At 43.2% G+C, this 24578-nt stretch overlaps 3 protein-coding genes across 5 annotated transcripts; 1 reads left to right on the top strand and 2 right to left on the bottom strand.

Moving 5' to 3' along the window:
• Positions 1–472: 472 nt before the first annotated feature.
• Positions 473–10222, bottom strand: LOC107217963 (nose resistant to fluoxetine protein 6). 2 transcript variants are annotated; one of them, XM_015655687.2, is made up of 12 exons: positions 10195–10222; positions 6376–6617; positions 5969–6204; positions 4288–4499; positions 3775–3845; positions 3376–3581; positions 2263–2589; positions 1979–2172; positions 1726–1852; positions 1362–1551; positions 1122–1264; positions 473–608 (listed from the first exon to the last, which is right to left on the bottom strand). In XM_015655687.2, the coding sequence occupies exons 2-12, from the start codon at positions 6569–6571 to the stop codon at positions 498–500; spliced, it is 2013 nt and encodes a 670-aa protein (XP_015511173.1). In that variant the 5' UTR covers positions 6572–6617; positions 10195–10222; the 3' UTR covers positions 473–497. The 2 variants fall into 2 exon arrangements, with proteins under 2 accessions (XP_015511173.1, XP_046600076.1); XM_046744120.1 differs by lacking the exon at positions 10195–10222 and adding an exon at positions 8497–8569.
• A 639-nt stretch (positions 10223–10861) lies between these two features.
• LOC107217969 (nose resistant to fluoxetine protein 6) lies at positions 10862–16794 on the top strand. Of its 2 annotated transcripts, XM_015655692.2 has the most exons (14): positions 10862–11483; positions 11577–12255; positions 12519–12721; positions 13110–13324; positions 14425–14513; positions 14639–14835; positions 14910–15070; positions 15154–15319; positions 15430–15623; positions 15723–15864; positions 15959–16148; positions 16230–16372; positions 16466–16574; positions 16702–16794. In XM_015655692.2, the coding sequence occupies exons 2-14, from the start codon at positions 11958–11960 to the stop codon at positions 16764–16766; spliced, it is 2172 nt and encodes a 723-aa protein (XP_015511178.1). In that variant the 5' UTR covers positions 10862–11483; positions 11577–11957; the 3' UTR covers positions 16767–16794. The 2 variants fall into 2 exon arrangements, with proteins under 2 accessions (XP_015511178.1, XP_046600070.1); XM_046744114.1 differs by having other exon boundaries at positions 10862–12255.
• Positions 16660–24561, bottom strand: LOC107217967. The gene is made up of 13 exons (XM_015655690.2): positions 22651–24561; positions 22386–22568; positions 21761–21996; positions 21483–21694; positions 21044–21120; positions 20768–20964; positions 20536–20696; positions 20287–20455; positions 20004–20197; positions 19813–19942; positions 19550–19739; positions 19312–19454; positions 16660–19193 (listed from the first exon to the last, which is right to left on the bottom strand). The coding sequence occupies exons 1-13, from the start codon at positions 24374–24376 to the stop codon at positions 17034–17036; spliced, it is 5778 nt and encodes a 1925-aa protein (XP_015511176.1). The 5' UTR covers positions 24377–24561; the 3' UTR covers positions 16660–17033.
• Positions 24562–24578: the final 17 nt, after the last annotated feature.

The following is a 24578-nucleotide window of genomic DNA, read 5'->3' as shown; positions in this document are numbered from 1 at the left end:
CTTTCCTTTCATGAAAGATTTCAGAAAGTATTCCGAAATATTCATTGTTATGTGGAAGGTAATACGGGGAAAATAATTCACGCTAAATTTGACTAAGGTCAAAACGGTAAACCACTTGATTTGTTCATCGTTTCTTACGTACCATCGACGCAGCGTAGTTCCCGAGATTGGTTTGGGAAATCCCGCATTCCTATACTGTACCGATAACTCGTTGATCTCTGTACATCGTGTGAATTTTTTCTCTAATTTTTCTACATGGGCAGTAGCTGTTTCAAGCTGGCATTATGTAGTGATAGGAATTTTTTAAAAAGCGAAGCATCATTGAATTGCCGCGGAACACGACGGTGTTGATAAGGTATGCAGACGGAAAAACTATCGTATACCCATTAGTGGAAATGGATAACAATTACGTAATGTAGAAAACAATATTTGAATAAAACCAGGCCAGTGATTTACGACGATTTGGTCAAACAGCCATTTTAATAATACAATCATTACTACTTCTTGAACATTTCTTTTGTTACACGATACAGCGGAAGCTCCACGAATATATAAAGTAGCAAGGACAACGCAAAGATGAAGACGAAGTCACCCATGAAATCTCGAATCTAAAAACACAAAGAGACCAAAAGATACACACAAGTTTCGAGAGAGCCTGTGTCCGTGAAACGCACAAACATGTTTGCGCAAAATGGATTTTCGAACAGTGTCAAAGAGGATGTGTCATCTCACAGGGCTGGAGTTGCACGCAACTCAAAAAATATCATTGCATTAATGGCGTAATATGGTAGAATAGTTAATGCCATCCTTGACCAACATTAATGTAAAGTTCGTATCAATCGGGAGTCTACGCAAGCGAGCAAGACCCTTTCACCGGTTCCCGGACTAACAAAATCATTTAAAAATGTCGTTGTAACGTGGTCTCGTTGCTTCCATATGTTGGTTCAACGACTGAAAGCTTGGATCAGGCTTGGGATAATCCAGCGACGAATGAAAACGACAGTGTCTTAATCTAGAGGCAACGTCGGGTCATCATCCGGAGGAAAATTGAAATCGGTTGTTATTATCAAGTTCGTTGGAAGAGGAATCGACCTGGCTGCGAACGAGCCGACGAATCTTACCGAGATGTAGATATGGAGCTGCCTCGGTACTTGGAGAACGGCAGCGTTGTAAAGCAGCACAGCAAGGTGGGTCAGGAAAACGCAGTAGCTCAATCGTCCTAGAATCCTGAACGCGCTGCAGGACAGAAAGGCGTTGACAGGGCCTGGAAAGCGTAAGTTTACACGGTACTTCGATTATTATTACGGTGTATAAAAAGCAGGAGCGTATAAAATTAGTCCCCAATTAATGAAGTCCCCCACCTCCGTAACCGACGTGACAGGCGTAAACGACCCAAGCGACGGCGACGGCCCATGCGAAACGATGAAGTCCTCCGTAAAGGGCCGACTCCAGGATATTATAGGTGTGCTGGAAGGAGGTCATGTCTTTTGCTCCGTAGACACAGGCGTACATGACGGCTAACGATGCTATCCACCCCGCGGCGACCTTCCACTGTTTTGTGAACGTTGGTATGATTAAAAATGGAAATAAGTACACAAGCCACACCTGAGCTTACGCGATACGCGCTGCACGACATTACTATTCCAAGTTTGGACCAGAGACCGTGGTGATAAAGTAAGGAGAAACAAAGAAATAAAAACGACAAAGAACAGACAACGAACGTACCTTGGCCAGGGACGGGGAATTCTTTAGGTGGAATAGGTGGCCAAGCAGAACACCGACGAGATACGGTGACATTCGATCGTGAGTCGCCATATAAAGATCGTGCGCGTACGAATTGAGTACGGAATTTCTGAGTGCAATAAACATACATTCTCGTGTGAAACCGGCATTTCGTAATTGTGAATGCATATTGAGATACAGGCTCTCCGAGGTCGGCAACTCGTTGAGCCGATCTCGTGCTAGGGAGCTAGATTACCTAACCGTGAACATATACGTTCCGGGAAACTCGTTGATCCAGGTTGTCAAAAAGGGCAGAACGATCGACACGGTCACCGCTATTGTGAAAAGCATTTTTCCGATCAGCCTCCACTTCCACAGCGGATAGACTAGCAGCGGAGCTACAAGGAAGAGCTGCATGTCGGCGGACAAATACCAGGACTGTAGAAGGCACTGGAAAAGGAGAAAAAAAAAAGACACACACCTTCGAAAACCGAACTCGGTCCGTCGGTTTCAGCTTCCCTTGATCACCGATTCGCTTACCTTGTCATTTCCCGGCACGTAATTGTTTATGTACAGCAAATTGTGCCACCAGTACCTTCTGCACGCTTCGACGTTACGCCCTACGTAGACGTTCCACGTCGGGCCGGTATCGAGCCGATCGAAATACGACACGTAGAATATTATGACGAACAGATAGGCCGGGGTCAGACGCAGATACCTCTGCAGCCCTGATTTCAAATAATTTGCCCTGCCCTGCTCAAGCTCTTTCGTCAAATTGTAAGCGCGAAGAAGTCCGCTGACGAATAGAAAGGTGTCCACGTTGAAGTAGCTGTTCCATATCACATAGTACCAGTAATCGTTGTGAGTCTGAAAAACGCGTTCAGGTACAATGCGGGAAAATTGCACCATAACGCGAGCGTGCGAAATTTGCAGCTTGGAATCATATGTAACAACGCGTTTCGCGATTCTATAACCACGTGCTGATACGTCGCTTATTATATTCTACGGGCATTTGCGTGTAGAGACGATACGAAAAATACATGCTCACAAAATTTGCCCAAACCGCGCACACACACGCACACAGGCAGACACGCGCATGCATACACGGACAAAGAGACTGGTTGATGTAAACAATTTGATTTGGCTTTCACCGGAGAAAGTCTTTGGAATTCAACGTGCTGTTCACAAAATTTTACAAACTGTACCCAAATACGATCGTATACTGGATAGAATTATCGAATAACTTATGTAATTCGTATTCTTACTCCGTAGTTTATAAATATGACCCAACGCTGCCTGCAGTTACGTCAACGAATTCGCTCCGACAGTTTCAAGTCTTGATTTTTCCACATTTTATTTTCATTTTGGTACCCTTCCTTTTTTAATCCGTCTCTCTTTCTCTCTCTCTCTCTCTCTCTCTCTCTCTCTCTCTCTCTCTCTCTCTCTCTCTCTCTCTCTCTCTCTCTCTCTCTCTCTCTCTCTCTCTGTCTCGGCATCTCTAAATCTACCGCTATACATAATGCATTAAATCAGTCAATTAATCTCCCAAATTTTTTTTCCCCCGTCATAATTCATGTTCCAGTGTGACAGTTGACTTGAACTGCGTCATTCGCAAAAATCATCCATCATATTACCATACTTCCTATACATCACCTGCATGGTCTCGAGTTTATTGATGTACGCCAATTGGCCGATAAGCATCGTTTGGTGAGTCATCACGACCCAAACGGTTGACAAGGTTCTTATTCCGTCCAAGCAGGTGATCGCATCGTTGGGGGGAGGGCCGAGATTCGCCAATTGGTGCCAATTATCGACGATCGAAAAGGCTCGCAAAATCTTCGGCAGAACTCCGTTTCTCTCTGGTGGAAGGCCAAGTTCAATGCAATGTCACTCATTATACTTTTGTATAAACAGATTTGGAATACATTACGCGTGCATACGTTCGCGTTTCATTTTCATTCAATTTACCTCGGTTAACCACACGACTTTGAACTGTCGTAAAGCATATTTCGAGATACTTTCAAAACCAATCATTTAAAGCCACGGACTTACTTTGCACATTGGTAATTATACTCCATGCCGATCCAACAATGGTGAAGGTTAGCAGCGTTACACAGATGAACCTATAACCGATCAATCAACACTTCTATGTCAGAGGTAATAATACATCACCGTCAATATTTCGATCGGTAAAAAATCTTTGTTTCAACAAAATTTTTCCCTCATTCTTTTTGTCAGCGATCGTAAAAAACCGAAACCATATTTCGACCTACAGATCATCGGTCGATCTTTGAATTCTGAATTTGACGCGATGTCGTGCAACTGAACTTTTAAACTTGTACCCAGCCTTTCACCGTGCACGGCCACGTGTTAGAAAGTGACAGTCATTACCGATCCTCGATCAAAGGACACCGTATACAGTGTCTCGTGAACTTCTGATCTGGCATAAAAAAAAAAAAAAAAAAAACATGCATCGGAAAAGTTGCACGATCGAAGATCTTTCCGTGATTCAAAGAAAATGGAATGAGATATGATTTTTTTCGTTGATTCTCTTAACGATCTTACGTCACGAAATAATCGACCCCTGTGAACGGCTCAGTCCGTAACGCAGTATAGCAAAGATCATCTTCGAGTGAGACCGCAACCTGAACGCCGGTCTCAAAGGTTGCCCGTCGAATAGCATCTCCGGTCATAATGGCAACATCTTTTGCTGAGCACGTTGACGGAAGACATAAAGCCAGTTCGCTGCGTGAATATGTTGGCAGGATCAAAGTACCCTGAAATAAAATTATGGACATGTATCGTTGAATCAGAAAATTTTCAATTCCGAGGACCCGAACATAAATCGTCGTTGGGCATGCGGTGTAATGGTTGCCAAGTTCTTGATCGTACAATTGAATTGCAGAATAGGATGGTTAATACCGCATGCTTGTTATCAATCAGCTTCTTCTTTAGCGTGAATTTTTATACCGATTTGTTGAATATATAATCACGGAAAGAGGTGAGAGAAAAAAAGTAAAGGTCAAGAGTTCAGGAGCCATTTTTTTCGATCGGAAATTGAAATTGAACGGTACCACATAAGTGATCGTCGAAGCCGTAATGCCTTAGTGATGAATTCATTACAGGTGTAGCTCGAGAATATTCCCGAATCAAGCACGGCAGCATGGAGAGTACCGGGAGACACAGATATAAATGATAAATAAACATATTATTACAGAGTACGTAGTTTAGAGCGGTCGATATCAATCGTCCGCATGGAGCGCGATTATTCGAAGAGAGGACAAGACTTCCATCGCCGGCAACACGCGATCTTGCTCTTGCGCAACCGGCCAGGAAAGAGAAAGCGAAAATGCAGCCGGCTCTGACATAACGCTTTGCTCCCAATTCCAATCCCCAATTCACCATTCGAGATGAATGAACTCGACTGATCCGATCCTGAGAATTCCAGTTTGTAATACCGGTGCGATCGGTTTGACTTTTTTTTCACCATTTTTAGCGTTCGTTTAAAGATTCACCCATTTATTGACACAATTACGGAACCGGATGTTTTTTTTTTTTTTTTTCTGGTCATGCAATGCGCCGATAGTGAAATGATCATTTTTCAATGCAAAAACAAAAATTATTGATCAAAGTTTAGGTACGAGGACGATATTAATATCGTTACTTTGATTATTCTGCTTTGCAAGAAGCTAATAACCCGATTAACCGTCAATTCAAGATTATTATAAGTGGGACCCAAAATCAAACGGGATAAAAAATAAAAAATTGATAATGTCATTTGAATTCTTCCCATATTGAGAGTCTCCGGAGGAAATCACCAGACGAGCAATGGGTAAGATTGCGGTATCGAAATCACGAATACTATTTTACCGACCGAGCAGCTCGATTATCCGAAGTAGAAACAGGTGAGACTTTCAACAGCCGCTGAAGGTAATCCGCAGGTGAGAAGAAGGGTGGGCAAATTTCTCGGAACGCTGACAAGGTGGAGCCACACGAATTGAAAAATATTTAAATATTTTCGGGCGATTGCGAATGCGCCGATTTCAAATCCACAGTAAAATACAACAGCCGACTTTTGGCCGCGAGCCTTTTTCTCTGAACGTATAACAAGCGCGGTCGATTGCCACACGATTTTGTCGTTATTTTCATTCTTCGTCACGTTATCACAATTCGGTACGATGTTGTTTTTCCGTCGATTTTCGCCACCGCTCCGACTGGCATACGACGCAATGTTCGTCGAACTTACTTTATCCCAGTCATCACCAAGCTCGAGCAATCTTCTACCGGCCGTAACGAGATCGATGTACTCGAGTATGGTGTCTTCGTTTTCCCCATAAGCGGAGTAATTCAATCTAGCCAGACAGTATTTTCCCACGTATTCGTTGTCCGGATGCCGGATCTTGAGACACTGGTCGAAATTTCCCATCGAACGTATATTTCCCGACAATATTCCGGCCGGGTAATTTGCCGTAGCGTCGATCACTGTTGTACGAGAATTTTATACAATACATTATAGATAATAAGCGTTACATTTACCTGCGTAACGATTCAAAATCAAAATATCAGTTCCAAAACGTCGTAAGCGGTTTTTAACGATCGGACTAATGCGTGCGTGATTAATATCGCTTTTAGTAGGTGACGTAAAATACAAACTTCCGATGGCCCAGGTGTTTGAAAGGTTTTTCGCAGCCTCGAGACAATCCAGCGTATCGTTTCTACACCTGGAATCCACGATCGACGATATTGGTTCTAAAAAATCCGCGATCTGAGTCGTCCACTTCATCGTACTGTCTTCGGATCGTATCGGAGAAACGGATCCGCCAAGAGTAATCCAAAAAATTATAGACATGCCTCTTTTTGCAGAATTCGTTGCGCCAATGCCGTAGCTGTAAACGCTGTAAGAGATGCAATATAATTATTACGGAACGAACGTTTATTTCGGTTTCCTTGACTCTTTTTCTGCAACTTCACATATCCTTGCTTTCAGCCTTTCGTAATTCAAACACGTTTCAACCGATAATGAAATCATTTTGAAAAAATGATGCCCAACTCATCTCCAACGAACAATTATAAAGATATTCTTTCAGGGAATCTTGCCTTCGGCTTGTCAGCAAATTGCACGCATATTTTCAAGCCAAAGAAATTTTTAATACCGTTTTTACGGCCAGGTTTGTCACTTGTATCCAAAAATTTATCGCTCTATTCGACTCCGCGCTTTACATATTATACTTGACATTCTGTCACGCGGACAGTGACACTCGGTCAATCATCGCGAAGCGGATCCGAGAAAAAACATTCGTATAGATCAAGATTTTTTGTTTCGTCAACCTGTTTTCATATCTTTTCAGCCGATTATTTATAACCATTATATTATTGAATCGCAAATCCAATTTAAACAAAGGCAGCAAGCGAATAATCATGTCAAAAAAATTATAAAAATCTTCTGCTACCTACTGCAAGTGTCATATGGTGGCCTTGCTGCGGGGTTTAAAGCCTCAATAATTCCCTTGACGATTATTTATCGTGAACTCGAGACCGGATCTTGATTTACGGCTATTCTAATTTCGCAATTAGCATGCCTATCAGATCACACGTTTGGCTTTTATCTAATTCGCTCACAGGTTTTCTTCCGCGTTACACCGTGTCATAATTAAGCTCGTATGCAAACCCGTGATGTACATAGGATCGCGGTAAAAATATTGAGGAATCTACAGAAAGGAAAAAAACTAATGAACCAATTAATGAAAACAAGAGATTCCGAATGCCCACCGAACGAAGTACGACACGTGGTTAATCAAGCGTTCGTTAAATTCTTTCGAAGTGACTGACGCCGTTGGATCGCAAATTCTGCTCCGTCAAGGCGGATATTTCAGATCTCTGCATTCACATTACCCGGAATATTCGGAGGCGTAATCCTAATCTTTGAAGCCAACCAAGTTTCTATTTTTTTTATTTATTTGATAACCGATCACTAGTCGACGAAACCTCATTTGTTATGCCTAATCGATGGTGACGATGCGAAACGCGTTCGGGCGTATGAATCCCAGAACCTGTTGAATTTTTATAACGGTTCCTACGTACCGATGCTTATTCGTATATCTACAGACACGATTTTCCACCTGTCTCCAACATTGGTTTCTGTATTTTTCCACGTCACGTTCGTCATTATGACCGAGTTCCCGACGCATTGGCGAAAACATATGACACTCTTTGATCAAACTGATTAGAAACTAATGGATATTTTATTTGAGAAGTATGCCTTTCGATATTTTTACCGATTATTGTCTCCGTGTTGTGACCTGTGCTATTCACGAACTCGCTAGCAAACCAGTAAAACCAGATATATCGCATTATTATTTGCGGACGTATGGGATGGTATGATTATTGACGGCAGGACTCGTCTATGTATAGTGGAAATTTAGGCATTCCTATTAAATCGAGCCAACCTTCTTTAATTTACAATCCATCGCCGCTGGCAATTAACGAGACAGAGCTGAATGCTTGATTAGACACCCGTGATTCTGGTCGTTAAATCAGAGTCATTTTGAAGCTGCTATCGCATCAAAAAGCCTCAACTGACCGTCCGTGACGTGAGTGTTAGGATATTCTCAAGTTGTTTCGATGATTTTATAGAAAAAAACTAGTACGGGCCGCACCGGTATTATCGCTGGACTAGTTCCAACGTAATCCTAAATTAATCCGCATGTATTACGTGGAAGGTGGCTTATTCGCTTTCCTTTTTTTTCCTGTCAAAATAAGTTAACTAATATTTACCTTGAATTCTTATCAAATGCATTCTACTTTTATCCGATTTACGAAAATACTCGGCTGCATTATCTTGACACATTGCCGGAAGCGATGAAATCAGATACATAACTGAGGTACAGTTATGTATAATACAAGACGCCGTTTTGATTTGAAAGACCGTCAGCAAAGATTTCTCAACGTTGTTGCCAAACATTCGAAAACAAACAAATTGTTCTCTCTCGGTCTCGAACTTGAGGTACACAACTTTTTATCAAATTTGTTATTTTCGAGTCCTTGACTTCGGCAATTGCAACAAGTCATTATTTTGATATGCGCTTAATAAGAATCGTGCAAAATAAAATGGATTGCAACCGTAACGAATTGCAATAAAATGATATTCGCCATGCAAGAATTGACGCACGTGAAAAAAATGACGTTAACGATTCTACACCTGATTGTTATAAACGATTTTTTTTCTGCGGTAGCCTTCATGTACAAACCGCAATGAAGAAAGTGAAGGTTCTTCGTAGTCCTTTAAGATAGAGTAACACAAATTTTCAATTAGCCAACACAGTAACAAGAGATCATTACAAATGCCCGCACGCGATGTTGCGAAATTTATACCAATCAAGCGAAATTTTATTAGGCTGAATTTGGCGCAGTATAATTTCTAAATCCGTAATTAACCAAAATTCGGCAACTGCAAGAATCCAACGCTTGACGTCATTTTACCCGCTTCGAAGGACGTAGGCCGATTTCGACACTTCAAGACCATCGTAAAAAGTAAGTAATGTACGCATGTGCGTCTCTCACTTTTGTGCACCGACTACTTTTTCTCACCGCCTTGTATCTGCGGTGTCTTTTATTCGCTATGCAGTTCCCTATAAATGCTTCCTGAATTCTCAGATTCTGTTCTTTCTGTTTCGAATTCAGGGCCACATACCGTCTTTTCATTATTATCTCGACTTGAACTGCACCAATCGTTCGCATATGTATAATTGTGCTAATATTGGTATGTTTAGATTTTGCGCAGTTTGAGATTGAAACACGTTATTGCATTCCTGGTCGCCGTGTTTTTTCAATCGAACGATCATCACCGTCCGAAGATGATCTTCCTTGTGCGCATATCGCAGCAGTTATTGAAAAAATTACGTAAGATCTGCAAGCAATACCCGAAATAACACGAAATGCGTGAAATAGTGACAACAAGCGAATGATCGTCCGTTTAATTAATCATTAGACGCACAATACGGAAGTCTGCAACGCTTCGTGTGTAAATAATTCAATCACTATCAGCGTTATGTATTTTTGGGCGGAGTTTGTGACGCGCAATACTCTCGGCGTCGATCAGACGTCGGTTACTCGTCTTTCAATCTTCGTTCACAGCTCGATACTCGCGAGGGAACTTCTATTAGAATTTCTACCGGCGTGTCCCGCTAACGTGCCGAGAAGAATTTCAATTCTTGCACTATACACGCGCCAGTCTTCCGACAGTCGAATGTGGGTACGAGACTTATTCAAAATGAAATTAAAAATATAAACTACACAATTGCACACGCGCAGAGAAATTCCCGTGCCTGTGACACGCCGGATATTAAATGCATCATCGATTTGCCAAGCATCGCATATAGAGAAGATAGTTACTTGAACGGTCTTGACGAAATTTTTAATAATCAATCGGTATGTCGACGGCGTTTTATCATGCTTACTTTTACTGCAGCTTACCGTTTCTGTTCTCTCTCACTCTGTCTCTCTCTCTCTCTGTCTTTCTCTCTCTCTCTCTTGCTCTCTCTTTCCAGACTAGACACAAAACTTGGTACGAAAAGCCAACGTGAACAACCATGAATAAACACAATGAAATTATTCGAGACGTCTTGTGACGTTAATTAATTAAGAACGCCTCGATCGAACTGCGAGTCGACGCGGATGCGACCTGATCGAAACCTGATGACCGTTGCACATTTTGCTAACGCTCCAACCTACATTCAACCTCGTAGAAATATAACAACGTGGAGTTTTGACACAGTTTCTGATGTTATTGATGTCTGCTAATCGTTGCTGAAATTCTGACTCGTTGTGTTTTTTGTTTATTCTTTCCTTCGCCTCGATCGGTGAGTTTACGGTGAGTTACGATTCCCCGATGAAATCCAGGTAAAGCTGATTACCTACAATTTCTTTCACTTGAAAAAAAGAATTTGTTGGAAGGGTCAAATTAAGCATGAATAGTGCAAAACAGCGTGAACCAGCAAAGCTGTTAACACCAATCTTCAAAGATATCCATGTGTTAATGATACCTCGGTACTATTACGATTTCCTACCCCCACCGCACATGAAAACGATTTAGAGGTCACTGTAGGGAGTTTATATGGTTCGCGAGAAGCAACTCGTAGGTTTCCCTTCTCTCTGGTCACACTCAGCTTGTGCCTCGTCGTGCTTTTGCGACAACGCGGTGTTCTGCTGAATTGCCAAAACAATTCCGAATTGACCAACCACTACACTCGGTGGCGAGTCAAGCAGTTACATCACGATCTCCGGGAAGAATCAATGTCTGTAGCCAACATCAAATTCCAAAGTGAGACTAGACTCTGACCGTAGACAAACGCTCGCGAACGAAACTTGTAAAGCTCTACGCGTACCGATTCATTGTTAAAAACGGGTGCGCGTGTGTTGTTCGTTGCAAATATGCAAAGCATAATAATCACTTGTTGCATTTAATTTCAATAACCGCATAATAAATGTGTTAAAAGACAAGTAAACGGATTTTTAGAATTGTTTTTTTTACTTCATTATTTTTAAACAAGGCGAATTTACTTGAAATAAGTAAAAATCTGCACGTGTTCATTAGCCGTGAAGATCCCCAAAACAAACAGCGGCTAGTATTGAGTTGCCTTTTTTTAAATATCCAGCATCGTTGCGACTAGTCGTGGCGGAAGGAACGAGTCTTCGCAGAACGAGTTTGGCATTCGCGGCAAGTGTTTCCGTCTACGAACTATGATCGAACTCGCGTAACTATTGTAGGTATACATTTATATTTTTTTCAAATCATCGACCAATGCGCGAGGCATAATATCACAAATGAATATTTATTCTTTCATAATAATTATAAGGTATAGGTCTCAGAGGTGATTAACCATCGACGGCCAATCGAATGACGCATGTCCTTCCCGAATAATTCCATCAATTTCTATACCTAAGCCGCGTGTACCGGACGTTGATGAACTTCCAACGGCACTCAAGCAACGGCGCTGAAAGTGTTACGAAATATCTACGTACGTGAAAAAAGGACGGAGAAGCGGTGCGACAGTTGTTAAAAGTTATTAATCGAACGAAGGTGAAAGTGAAACTACGTGAAACTACATTGTGCCGAGTATAAGGGAGAATTGAAACATCTGTTAATAATTGTGCTTAAAATGGGTGCGCAAACGTAAACTAGTCACCGTAAAAGAACACTTTTCATCAGACATTGTATAAACCAAGAGAGTCCAGCTATGCCTACGGTCAGACCATGGACAGTTATAATAGTGGGACTAACCGTCGCCCATTTTTCGATTGTCTTTGCCGGGGCGAAAGATGAGAGTATATGGAAAACGCAGAGGTCCGGAAAGGAGACCGATGCCCAGGTGGAGCTCGTCTACGAAAATGACAGCGGAAGCATGCTTCCGTTGTTGTCGAGAGATCTGACTCTTCTGGGCCAGGCCGTCGACATGATAAGCAACGACGCCTGCAAGGATCAATGCAAGTCGATGATGGCGGGAATTCACAACCTGACGTCATGGGCCGTAAAGTGTAAGGCTCGTTTAACGTTAATTTAGCGATGTAAGTCCGGCTAATTTGCAAGTCGCGGCAAGCACAGAAATTTGCGTTGGTCGTTACGGCCGCGTTATGTCACTTCTCCGCAAAGCGTATTCGCGCCTTAATAAACAGTACACACTTGACGAATCGTTGAATTAACATATCTGTTTATTTTGACACCTTGGCACCGGCTGTGCACGCGCTCCGTGACTAATCGGAAAAATTTACTGACTCGAGATCTTCCACCCCTTGCTTAGTTTACGACGCGTCGGGAAAATTTCCCGAAGGAGTACTCGGCGGATCCTTGTACCAGCTGGGAAATTTCGACGAATGCCTTCAGATCGGCCCTCTCGACGACGCACCTCTGGGGGTCAACGGACAGTATTGCCTCGGGGAGGTGGGAATCGGCGTGCCTGATCTTTACCGTAATCGAAATGGCACTATTTGGAAGGATTTTGGCGTAAGTCAGCGCCCCCACCTTGCTATACAACCAGTACTACTCTTCGTCCTTAGGGCCAACTCAAGGAGGCCCAACGCGCTCCAATTTTTGCCATTTACATTTGCAGTTTGTTTATAAAAAACATGAAGTGCGCTATTCAATTCGACAACCAATCTGGGCAACAGTTTCGTCCTCGGCTTCCGTTGCCTTCGAATTTCCATTTCATCGTCACTTTTTCATCAATCTTCTTCCTTACTATTTTTCACATCTCGTAAACAATTGATCCAAGAAATGGTTAGGAATGGTGTAATTTTTGTTTTTATTATTATAACACAGAAATGCAAATCTGCGCAAAATTCTTTAGTTTGATGAATTAAGACAGTACAGTACATTTGCATCTAATCACCAGCCTCCGTTGGAGAGGTCCGATGTTGTGGTGACGAAACTCTATTGGGGAATCTGCGTACCAGCGGCTTGCGAACCCCAAGACGTGGAGGATGTGGTTCGGTCCGTTTTGGCGGTAGCCTTCAGCGGCTCTCGTTTGAAATTGACGCCAAGGATACCGGAGGGTTCTTGCTACAAGAGAACGTCTGAGAGCTACAACAATCTGGACATTGCTTACACGTGAGTGAACGACGGCGACATACTTGCAAACAACCGCGTCACCGAAATTAAAAATTGCGCAAGACCGAGAGTAGCGTTCAACGAATAGACGCGGTCGGTTTCGAAATTATTCAAAGCTTATGCAAACCGTTCATTACACCTGTACCATTCGCGGTATCTCGAAGTTTTGTACAAATTTAACTAAGCTCGGCTTGTTCAAACATCGAAACGTACGCGGAAGCGACCTGCATTATTTTGCTGATTCAATATTATCCGAACCAATTATGTTGAAAACGATAAATGATTCGGGACATAAATTATCTTTAATCGAACTGTTCGCGGGATCCGTGATAATTAGACGTATCGATTCGGAAAAAGACATCAAAATAGACACCGCCAGGAGGCTTCCTTTGACGAAATCAATAAACCTCGATACGTTATGAAATCTGGCCGACTGCAGACGATTTCATCCTACTAACTGCATAAGTGGACGTTAGTACCTACTTATAATCAACGTAGCAGGAGTGTTAAAAGAATGTTTTTACTACTACCGGACAGCTCTGAATATTGATTTGCAGAAATTAAATTATACTTTATTATCATATGCGAGCGTTTTTGTACCTCACTCGAAGCCTCGCTGCTTGGTTAACAATGTTATGTATTATATTGGTATCTAATTAACTTTTTTTTTATTCTCATGAAATAAATACAAATAGCCTGATAAATTTTGATAATCAACCGATAACTCAACTACGTGTCATACCGTTCAACCTCGAATAAGAACATCTTGGCGTTCGTTAAACCCTGCGAAAACAGCATCGGTAATTGAATTGCGGGATCCTGATCATATTCCTGCCTGGGCTGAACAAAAACTGTAGGCTTATGAGTTTTTACTCATCAACAGCGCTGTGGCTTCCAGTGCATTTTCAATTAACTAATTATACATTGACACCGGTATAATATCTATTATTTATGAAGATGAAACATTATGCGCCGCACGCTCGAACTTGAAATGAACTCCGAATTTGAAATTGCAATTACCCACATCTGTATACATATATATGTACGAGTACATAGGATTTCTGTATGAACGGTACACGTATCTTTTTCCATATTTGCAGATGGTTAATATTCTCACTGATATTCCTCCTATTTGCGGGAACTGCGTTTCACCTAACGTATCTTATAAGGAAAGAGAATATACCTGAAGGTGAGTAGATTTCAATTTACATCTACGCGACTTCGATTACTCACGTATGTAATCGATATCATAAAAAGGCTAATAAGACGAACGCATTAGCAAAGTTTAAATTTGTTTATTTTTTATTTTCTCAGGTATGCTGCCCGAAGCGCTCATGGGATTCTCTGTGATATTGAATATGAGAAAACTGAACAGCAGTCCGAAAATGGAAGAGATAGATCTGAGCTGTATTTCTGGTATCAAGGTGATCGCGATGCTGATAATAATCACGGGACACTCACTGATATTTATCATCAGCGGTCCTGTATTGAATCTAAAATTTTGGCAAGTTGTAAGTATTAGATTATATATACATACAATTATCAGCCAAGTTCACCTTGCCGTAATGGAATCTCGCTATTTCAGGCTGTGACAAAAGTGGAAAATGCAGTATTCCTCAACAACCCTCTTTTGGTAGATACGTTCCTGTTGCTGAGTGGATTTCTCATCACTAGCCTCGTCCTCAATCAACTCAACAAAGGATACTCCATCAACTTCCTCTTCGTATATCTTCTACGTTACATAAGGCAACCTATTACTCGTAACATACATCGATTAGTACCCGAAAAAATTCTTCCCAAATTTACTTGTAAAATATGCCAATAATCAGGTTGACACCGGCGTACTTCGTGGTCGTTGGATTCTACATGACTTGGTTCTCAAAACTGGGCTCTGGTCCAATGTGGTCTCGCGTTTACCTGGAACAAGAGAGATGCCTGGCTTCATGGTGGTCCAACATTTTGTACATCAACAATTACGTGAAAACTGACCAATTGGTATGCGACACACTCATCGGAAGTATCTTAGCTTTGTCTTTGCAGTTGAAACAAGATAAAAAGCTTCTATTCGCACGAAGATTGTCCGATTACCGCCTTTTCACTTCTAGTGCATGTTCCAATCCTGGTACCTGTCCGTCGACACGCAGCTTTTCGTGCTTGCTCCACTGGTGATTTATCCCCTGCACAAATGGCGTAAAGTTGGAGAGTTCATTCTCGCGGCGGTTACAGCTGTGTCAGTTGTCATACCATTCGTCATAACGTTAACGAACAACTTGGACCCGACGTTATTGGTCTACAGCGAGTAAGAATTGAATTTCAGCTATTTTCTCATGGCAAGATACCAGCACGTCAAGAATAATTTTACCCGTGCCAATGAGTAATAATTTGTCATTCCCTGTAGCGAGATGTCGGACTTGTCAACAAATTACTTTTTCATAACGAGCTACGTCAAAACCCACATGAGGGCGTGCTCGTACTGCTTTGGATTAGTTTTCGGATACGTAGTACACAGAATACGACTGTCAGATTACAAACTGTCATCGGTGAGTTTCTATCCACATTCAAGTCGTGGAAATCTCTGCTAATTTTTTCACCCGTGCAAAGTAATCAAACGAACACCTGCTCTTCACCTCGCAGACGACGGTAACAATCGGATGGCTGTTCGCGAGCTTGTCTCTCATAGGCTCCATGTTCACAATCGTGATTTTCTATGGACCTCTGAAAAACTTCAAGCCAGTCGAAGCTGCACTCTACGCGTCCTTGCACAGAGTGTTCTGGAGTCTGGGTACAGGATGGGTTATCTTAGCCTGCGTTACTAAAAACGGAGGTATGGTACTTTCGAACCTTATTCACGATACATCACCGTAATCGGCAAAAACATAAAGTATTATTTTCTTTATCGTTACAGGTGTCGCGGCAAAGATACTCCAGTGGCGGCCATTCTTACTCCTCAGTCGTTTGACCTATTGCGCTTACCTGATGAATGGAGTGGTCGTCTTAGGGAACGTGGCTTCCACTCGGAGCCCACAGTACCTAGATTTCGTTGCTTTGGTAAACAGTAGTATTTTCCACAGCTGTGACTATTGGAAACAAAATTCGTCTACTCAGCTTCGTTACGAAAGTAACTCATGATATTTCTTACAGTGTCAACAATGCGCAGCCCATTGGGTGGTCACGTTCGTTGGCGCTCTGGTATTATCCATGACGTGCGAATCTCCAATACTTAGACTGGAAAAACTCTTCTTGCCACGAGGTGAGTTACTAAAACTTGAGAACTTGCAGATACTGTCAAGTTCCGAAACGTATATGGAAAGGAAATGCATTTATTCACTACTTTATTTAATATTGAAATCATGGTGTGTATATTTTCATTATTTCAGGGAGACAAAAGGCAAATACCGACAGGAAAAATGAGAGCCAAGATACCAATACTACAGACGCCTGATACAAAATAAAACCGTACTTTTAAAGAGCATAAATATCTATTTCCTCTAATGTATTATACCCTAATGTGATGATGGACCTGTCTATATATTGGGATACTTAAGAGTCCCCGTCTTCAGACGTACGGAATAATTTCCGGTAAATCGGACCCCGCTGCTTCTTCTGCATATTCTTCATCTTCTCATTCTTCATCTCGCACCAGCTGTACGTATTTAACTGTCTTTCAGCCACCGTTATAACATATGCCCAATACCACAGCCCAAATCCGTCAAGTCTCCTCTTGATTCCATTCCCAATTCGCCTCTTCCGAGTACCGCATTTGTTCCTTTTTTCCAGTCAGGAACTCCGCGTCTTTTTCTGCGGACTCTGTCGACTCCAACTCAGTTTCCTCAAGCCCACTAACCGTGGAGCGTTCTTCATCCTCAATCCAATCCAGACTAGCACTATCACCGCTATTACTAGCAGGATATGAGACTGAAGTCGATTCCGCTTCATCGCCTCCAAAGTAACTAAGGTCTTCGTTCTGTCCTCCAGCTGATGGCCTGGCACGTTTGATCTCGTCCTGTTGCGGAGCATCTTTTCGTCCTTCCGAGCCACCTGACCGCGGTCTGGTGTCTTTATCCTTGACTAAGAATCCTACTGGGCCATCTTCCTCTGACCTGGACTTCTGCATCTGCCATGCCTTTTTGAAGGGATGTTCCTGCTCCTGCTCAACAAGCTTCGGCCGCTCTGGCAATACGTATTCCGGGTCCTCCTCGCTCGCTTGACTTCTGATAATGGAGGCCCGCTTGAAAAGTCCAGTTGACGTGGTCTGGCTGTCGCTCATATCAGCGTTTTCTTCCTTGACAAAATCCCACCCAGTATCCTCCTCCGCTTCCAGTTCCTCCTGCGAAATTCTATCTAGATTCTGCAGCGACGTCCGTTTGCTTACCTTTTTCAACATAAAATCGTAGCTCGACGGATCTTTTTCCTCATCTACAAATGTCGTTGGACTTACGGCAGGGCGTGACTGTTGCCTAGAGGGGTTCCAGCTCGTCTCGTCTTCGCTCTGGGTGTCGTACCGTTCTCGGAATGGAGGTCTAGTCTCGCGATAATCATTTCTGGTAACATCGTACGCATTTTCTTCGTCACTTTCGCTCGGCTCGTGTGAATAGGCATCGGAGGTCGTGTTTGGCACTTTGCTGATACTCCAAGCGCCGAAACTTTTTATTTCTGACGAGTCGTTCAACAGAGCCATTTTACCTTCGGCTGAAGATCGTCTCCTCAGTATGCTCCAGTCCTCCTCTTCGCTCGCAGTTCCAGTTTCATCGGATGGTAAAATCTTGCCTATCTTCTGCCTTCGTAACCGCAGCTCGTATTCCCAGTTCTCCTCGTCACTCACCCTCGGTTCTTCCAACGGCAAGACCTTCGCCGGTAATTGCTTCTTCTTCCAATATGTCGGCTCTTCTGTATCACTCAGTACTTTTCTCTGGAGATCACTTGCACGTGGCAAAGATCCCGTCGACGATCTGAGCGCTGATGATTGTCCATCCAAACCTTTCGTTACTGTTCTTTTCCCATCTCTCGCGCTCTGAGAGGCTGAACGCTCTCTGTTCACGTATTCCCATGACGGCTGCTCTATCGGTCTCCACATTGAAGCCGAGACTCCATCAGTATCTTTCGATGAAGGTCGTTCTCCTTTCGTTGACTCCCTCGATAGGACTTCGTGATCCTTGAGGTCTGACTTTCTGCCGTCACCAGCTCTCAAGAATGAATCGTCTCTCTGTTTGAAATTCCTTGACGATTCCTCTAGATCCTGTACCATTGTTTTTCTACTCTCCCAAGCTCTAGGCTGCGACCGTCCATCTCTTCTGCAAACATCTTCGTCCCGTGGTTGTTGAACGGAAGATCTCTTTAGAGTTTTCGGTTCATCTACGTAGTCGTTCGCTAATATTTCCTGACGACTGAGGCTTCTCCTTTCCCTCCTCACTTCTTTGTCCTCGTCGTTGCTTCGTCTTGGTATTTTTCTAACAGGGGTTTGTATCCAGTCCCACGTGGGAATTTCCTCTTCCTCCTCCGCGTTGCGTCTAATGAATGATTTTCTTCTAGGATGGTCATTCTTGAATGTCTGAACGTCAAGTGTTTCTTCTCCATCTAGATATTCATCCTCGATATTCCTGCTCGAAACTATGTCCTTTTGCCAATCCCAGCCAGTGGACTCGACTTCTTCGTCAGCTAGTGCGCTGTCTTTTTCTACTTGTTTTACTAATATGTGGTTTTTAGTCTCAGTCGTTTTTTCATCAACCTTATCCACGCTGTTGACCTTATCCACCGTCAATCCATCGGTGAATTCCATTATCACGTTCTTTACTTCTTGCATAGGCAAATCCAGAAGCAGCGTCAATGTCACTGACACGCTGATAACGGCTGCTGCTTCATACAAATCGATCTGCAAGCAAAATTCGAACACTTTTTACTACAGTAATACTAGAAGACTGGTGCATTAATAGTCAGTTCAACGCAAGTTATTCTATTGTTGTCAAAGAACAAATGAGTAAAATACTCACGGATCTATGAAGTTGGAATTCTGCCGTATACCTTGTGATTCCGACGTTGTAGAAGAATACCGCAAATTGTGTCAGGTAAACGGAGTAAGATATCCTGCTCAATACCACCAGCCAATGGTGGGACAAAAATCTGTTTAATACTCCTGCAAGTGAGAAGAGACTAACAGTTGATCGCCAAAACACATTTGACCAGCGAAACCCGTTACGAATACCAATTTCTACGTAAGTTCCTACAAACCTCCATTTTGGGTAAACGAGGCAAATATAACCCACGATAAAGAAATGGACCAGAACACTGGCAGGACCACGGCATAATAAGTTGCTTCCTCAACATCATAAGTGTAATCTCTTCTAGCCGATCTCCACGGGGAAAATAACGACCAGAATCCCAAGGCAGCAGCCACTACCCATCCAATAATTACAAGTACCTGCAAACAGTGATTAATCCGTTCAGTGAGCAAAAAAGAAAAAACTTAACAACGGAATTTGCTAATGATGCACCTTGTGAATTCGAACTTGCTTCCCGGTGTAATGCATGAGTGTTCCAAGCGCTGTACCAAAGAGGTAAGGGGTGGCTCGGTGCAATGGCAGCGCGTACATCAAATTAGCCGTTTTGTACAAGTGCTTCAGCCTGAAAATGATAATTAGATAAAGCTCCATCCCAATTTGTTAAAGGTACAGGATTCACTCACGTCATTCCGTGAAAAATAACCAAAGATAAATAGTTGTTCGTCGTAGCCAGATAGCGGAGAGTTGCCGATACTTGTAGCAGGAAAAGTATAACAAGGATGCCGATTACTGGTTTGTTGTAGAGGAAGAAAACCAGCATCGGGGCTATCAAAGACAGTTGCATGTCCAAAGCAAGCTGATGCGTGTGCGTGGCGCACTGTAAAGGTAGTTGATATATCAGTTACTGGTTATGAACAGTGAAAGGTATAATAATTTTTGGTATTTAACTTTTGGTATTTAACTCACCATTTCTTCAAATGGCAAGAAATTTTGAATGTAAAGTAAATTGGTCCAGGCATTTTTCTTGCAGAGATCAGCGTTGCTCTTGACAACGCTGTTCCACTGTGGTCCAGATCCCACGTGCTCCATGACAAACGCGTACCAAAACACCACAGCCAGAAGCACTGGTGTTAACCTAAAATAACCATGCTAAAAATACTGTACAAAAATTTTATACAATACGTTATTCCGTTTCCGGATCGAATTCTTGCGGACCTGATAAACCTGGTGACAAATCGACAGAACCATCGAATCTCCCCACGTTTATTGTATTCCTTAGCCATGTTGTACGCGGTTAAAACTCCGCTCAGAAGTAGGAACGAGTCCGTGTATACGAGCGAAACCCTTAGAATAGAACTGATCGGATTATTGGCCACCTGAGCATAGCAGAAGTTATGATAAATCATAAAGCTACTCGGTCAAGATAAGGAGTGCGATCAAAGTCTACCTCAGTTAAAGATATTCTGTTTGCAAAAGGTATTCTGGACATGGGGATCAGTTTGTGAGCCACGTAGAGTAAAATTGTCGCCAGCGTTCTGATACCATGTATGCATCGGATGTCGTTCCTGCTTTGGGAATCCTGCAGTAGTAACGTCGTCGTTCGTCGCAATGAGAATGCCATTATAATTCTTTCGGAATAGCTGCCTGCGAACACAATAAACAATCCACGTGGTAAACGCAATGCGGTAGTTATTCGCCAGGTGGTACGAAATCATCACTTTACCCGGCCTGTCGAAAGTGAGGAAAAAATCACGCAGCGTCGCAACCAAGACCAGGCACACTGTCATCGCGTAAAAGTACCTGCAGACATAAAATAGTATCAGAAAATGAAGATAATCAAATGCGATCTTCTGCTAGTAAAGGGAATAGAAATGATTACAGCAATAAATGCGGCCCAAGGCCAAGGCTTTCTACAACGAATGCAGCCTACGTGGCATCAGTGGGTGCACATCCTCACTTGAGATGCGTGAATTTATTTTTATCCTGGCTGGAAGGCACGCGATACTTCAGCCATGGATTACACTGTTCAAGCTATTAATAATTCAAACTCAACAGACCTTGTGGTTCAGCTTTTACCATTTTATATCCACGAAGTAACGCTGAACAACCAGGCCGAAGAGATGAAACTAAAATTTTACCGTTCAGGAGAAAATTTTACTCACAAAATGGCAACTGTCTCCTTGGAGTACGGCTGCGCCTTTTGTTTAACGTAGCAAGAATCCGGGTCAACACCGATGGAAAACCTTAGTCCCATTGATTCGTTGTAAGCGCTAAGAGCGTCTTTTATCACCGATTGAACGTCCGCTGGTGAGCAGGCAGCCGGAACACAAAGTGCCCAGTTAGCGGTAGTGAATCTTGGAATGAAGTGCGACGGCTGAAAACCTCCTAAGACTTACAACACGCCACCAGTAATGGATGCGCTACGATCTCCTAGGCTTACCCCGTTCATGCTGGCTCTGAGGAACGCTCGGCTCTGCATAAAGTTCACAGGAATTTTCGTATCGTGTCTCGTCGCCTGCAAATCAATAGTTGCCAGGCAATACTTTCCCTGGACCTTAACCGTCTTCTCATCGACCTTGACATACGCCTTTACACCCAGACATTGGTCAAAGTCGCCCAGCTGATTTATGTTACCGCGTAACAAGCCCGATGGCACTTTAGCGCTCGAATCCAACACTGGAAGTGAATTTCAAATCATCAGCCGTAACCGTTGTTGTTTAAGTCTACTATCCCGGAGTTGGAAAATATTCAAACATGAGCGAAGCACAAAGCTTCAGTCTTCAATTAACATCAGAGAATAACTCGCACAATTCCAACTCTATTGGCATTGGATAACGGTAGCCACCTTGGCTAAGTGCCGAACGACGACCCCGAGAAATACCGGCTGCTGAATACCTTGTAAAACATGATGATTCTCTGGGAAAGAATCCTCGGAAAATAGCAAAATCTATTTCACTTGTTGGCCGATAAACTAAAAGCGATTGAGGTGGCAAAATTTGCGTACGACGACACGTTACAACGAGACGAACAAAATAAAACATTACAAATCGAATACGTAAACTCACTTTGCAAGGCCCACAATTTGTATCCACGAAGTTGTCGTAGAAATATTTTTCCGTGCTGCTGGCAGACGGGGTTTTCTATAGCGGTAAAGTTTGGCGTAAATGACGGTGTGGTCAGTAATAAGTCGTTCAGTTCCGACAGAGTGATGGAGGCCTCCATCCGTTTCTTTGGCTTAGCATTTGACTCTACAACACTCAAGAGGCATGTTACAACGGAAAAGGATAAGGTGTGTGACAATCACGTCCATCGACAGTTAATTATACTCACTAGTTGACTTTTGATCTGATTCTCTTTCAGGGACCTTGACTTTGGACTTTTCGGATTGTTTTGCCAGTGGCTGGGGCGGTGGCTTGGCTTCCTTTGTGGGCTGCCTGGGTCCTGCTTTGTTCTTTCCCTTTTTTACCGTTCCATTCGTCTTTTGCGAGGCGAGAGGTAGGCTGATATTTTCTGATGGTTTTACGACAAGCAATGATTCCGACTTCTGCTCACCGGTGGACGCTGGCTTCAGGACTTCGATTTTCTCTGCGTCGCTCGAAACCTTCTGTACCTGTCGAGGCTCAGTTTTCGTAACCTTTTGAGGTGCAGCTTTTTCAAACGAGTCTTCAATCGACCTACCGAGGACTACTTCCATTGATTTCGATTTGTCGGCGAGTCTGACACGTTCAAGCTTTCGTGGCGGAGGTACAACCACATCCTCGACTTTACCTGTGTCATCCTTTTTCACCTCTGATTGATCGCCGTCGTCGTCATTTTCACTGGTCGAGTATTTACTAACACTGATTTTCGAAGCATCCAGAGTTGTCCCGTCGAATTCTGTTTCCTGAGCGACAAATTTATCACCATTTTCTTCAACGAGATCCACCACTCCAGCTTGATCACTGGCTCCGTCATCATGCCGTGTAGTTTTAGTCGCGGCTTCCATATCTTCGTTGCTTTGTCCCGTACTGTCTGCTGTTATTAATTTTTCGATATCTTCAATGCTCTGCCTTGTACTATTTTCAGTGGACCACATGTGATGCACAGGAGTAACTTTTATGCTCATTTTATCACTTGGCATATCCTGCTTCGCAATTTTAGCTTCGTGCTTTATTCTGATGTGTTTATCTTCCACAGACTCAGTACTTTCAACATCCTCGTTATTTGAGTCGAGAACCTGTTCGTCTTCGACTTTTATTCGTCCATAGTCAGCATCTTCGTCATCGTCCTCATTTTCACTGGATTTGGTGGCCTCGTCATCCTTAATCTCTTCTTCCGATTCTGTTTGACTTCCTTCTTCATCTTTGGAATAGTTCTCGACATCCTCGTCTTCGTCTTCATTTCCATCCTCACCGTCATTTTCTTCCTCGCCATCAGTGTCATCGCGATCTTCATCGTCATCGTCATTTTCTTCATCATAGTCTTCGCTATCGTCGTTATCATCCTCGTTCTCCTCAGTCTCTATCGTGCCATCGTCATCCTCGTAAGAATTTCTAGAGTAAGACTTCGACTGAATGCTACTCCGGGCAAAACCACTGGCAGCAGCTTTTGTCACAGCGGAATTCCTGAGCTGAGCTCTAACGACATCCGGAACCTTAACACTTGCCACTTTTTCGAACTTTGACTTGACGTAACTGGAAGCACCCGCATGTGCTCGATCATTGTCACGCACTTCACCCGACTCTTCAACAAGTGGTTGACTTTTCGTCGGACGTGACGAGAATGCGGTTGCACCCTCGAACCTCCTGCGTAACCCGATTATGGGGGACGACGAGGTGGTGGCTGACAATCCGGACGTTTTATGTTGAGCGCACTTGCCGAAGAGGGGATTGCACGAGGTTCGCGTTTGCTCTATAGAAGCTGAACCGCCGCCGTCTCGAATACGGAACGCACCCACGCCATCCGGGATCAGAAACAGTAGTGAAGCCAACGCCAACACTAGAAACAGAATCCTAGCCAGCTGAACTCCGCAGCCTGCTTGGGAAAGGTGAACCATGCCCATGGCGGGCGCAGTCATAGCTCCATCACCTTCGCATTGACCCGCTGGCCCTGTGTTTACCCTGCGACTTACTCTGCCGTTTAATGCTGGACCGATCACACAAATTACACACCAGAACTAAACTCCCAGACGCGCAACCACCAAGCTGTTCCCGACTGGTCGCTGCACGACGGACCCACAGAATTAGAGCATATGGCATCATCCCAGCAGCTATGAGTTT

Source organism: Neodiprion lecontei, chromosome 6, assembly GCF_021901455.1.
Source record: "Neodiprion lecontei isolate iyNeoLeco1 chromosome 6, iyNeoLeco1.1, whole genome shotgun sequence".
Taxonomy (NCBI): Eukaryota; Metazoa; Arthropoda; class Insecta; order Hymenoptera; family Diprionidae; genus Neodiprion; species Neodiprion lecontei.
Note: the sequence above shows the minus strand (reverse complement) of the source record. Positions and strands in the feature narration are given on the sequence as shown.

Excerpts from the sequence above, each read along its gene's own strand:
- LOC107217963 (XM_015655687.2), bottom strand. The coding sequence starts at position 6,571 with ATGTCTATAATTTTTTGGATTACTCTTGGCGGATCCGTTTCTCCGATA. Across the intron at positions 3,846-4,287 it reads GGGGTCGATTATTTCGTGAC|GTTCATCTGTGTAACGCTGC; the intron begins GTAAGATCGTTA and ends GATCGGTTATAG. Across the intron at positions 1,853-1,978 it reads ACGTATATGTTCACGGTTAG|AAATTCCGTACTCAATTCGT; the intron begins GTAATCTAGCTC and ends TATTGCACTCAG.
- LOC107217967 (XM_015655690.2), bottom strand. The coding sequence starts at position 24,376 with ATGACTGCGCCCGCCATGGGCATGGTTCACCTTTCCCAAGCAGGCTGC. Across the intron at positions 20,456-20,535 it reads TTTGTCACCAGGTTTATCAG|GTTAACACCAGTGCTTCTGG; the intron begins GTCCGCAAGAAT and ends TGGTTATTTTAG. Across the intron at positions 19,740-19,812 it reads AGCAAGTTCGAATTCACAAG|GTACTTGTAATTATTGGATG; the intron begins GTGCATCATTAG and ends CACTGTTTGCAG.
- LOC107217969 (XM_015655692.2), top strand. The coding sequence starts at position 11,958 with ATGCCTACGGTCAGACCATGGACAGTTATAATAGTGGGACTAACCGTC. Across the intron at positions 14,836-14,909 it reads ATCTAAAATTTTGGCAAGTT|GCTGTGACAAAAGTGGAAAA; the intron begins GTAAGTATTAGA and ends TCGCTATTTCAG. Across the intron at positions 15,071-15,153 it reads TATCTTCTACGTTACATAAG|GTTGACACCGGCGTACTTCG; the intron begins GCAACCTATTAC and ends GCCAATAATCAG.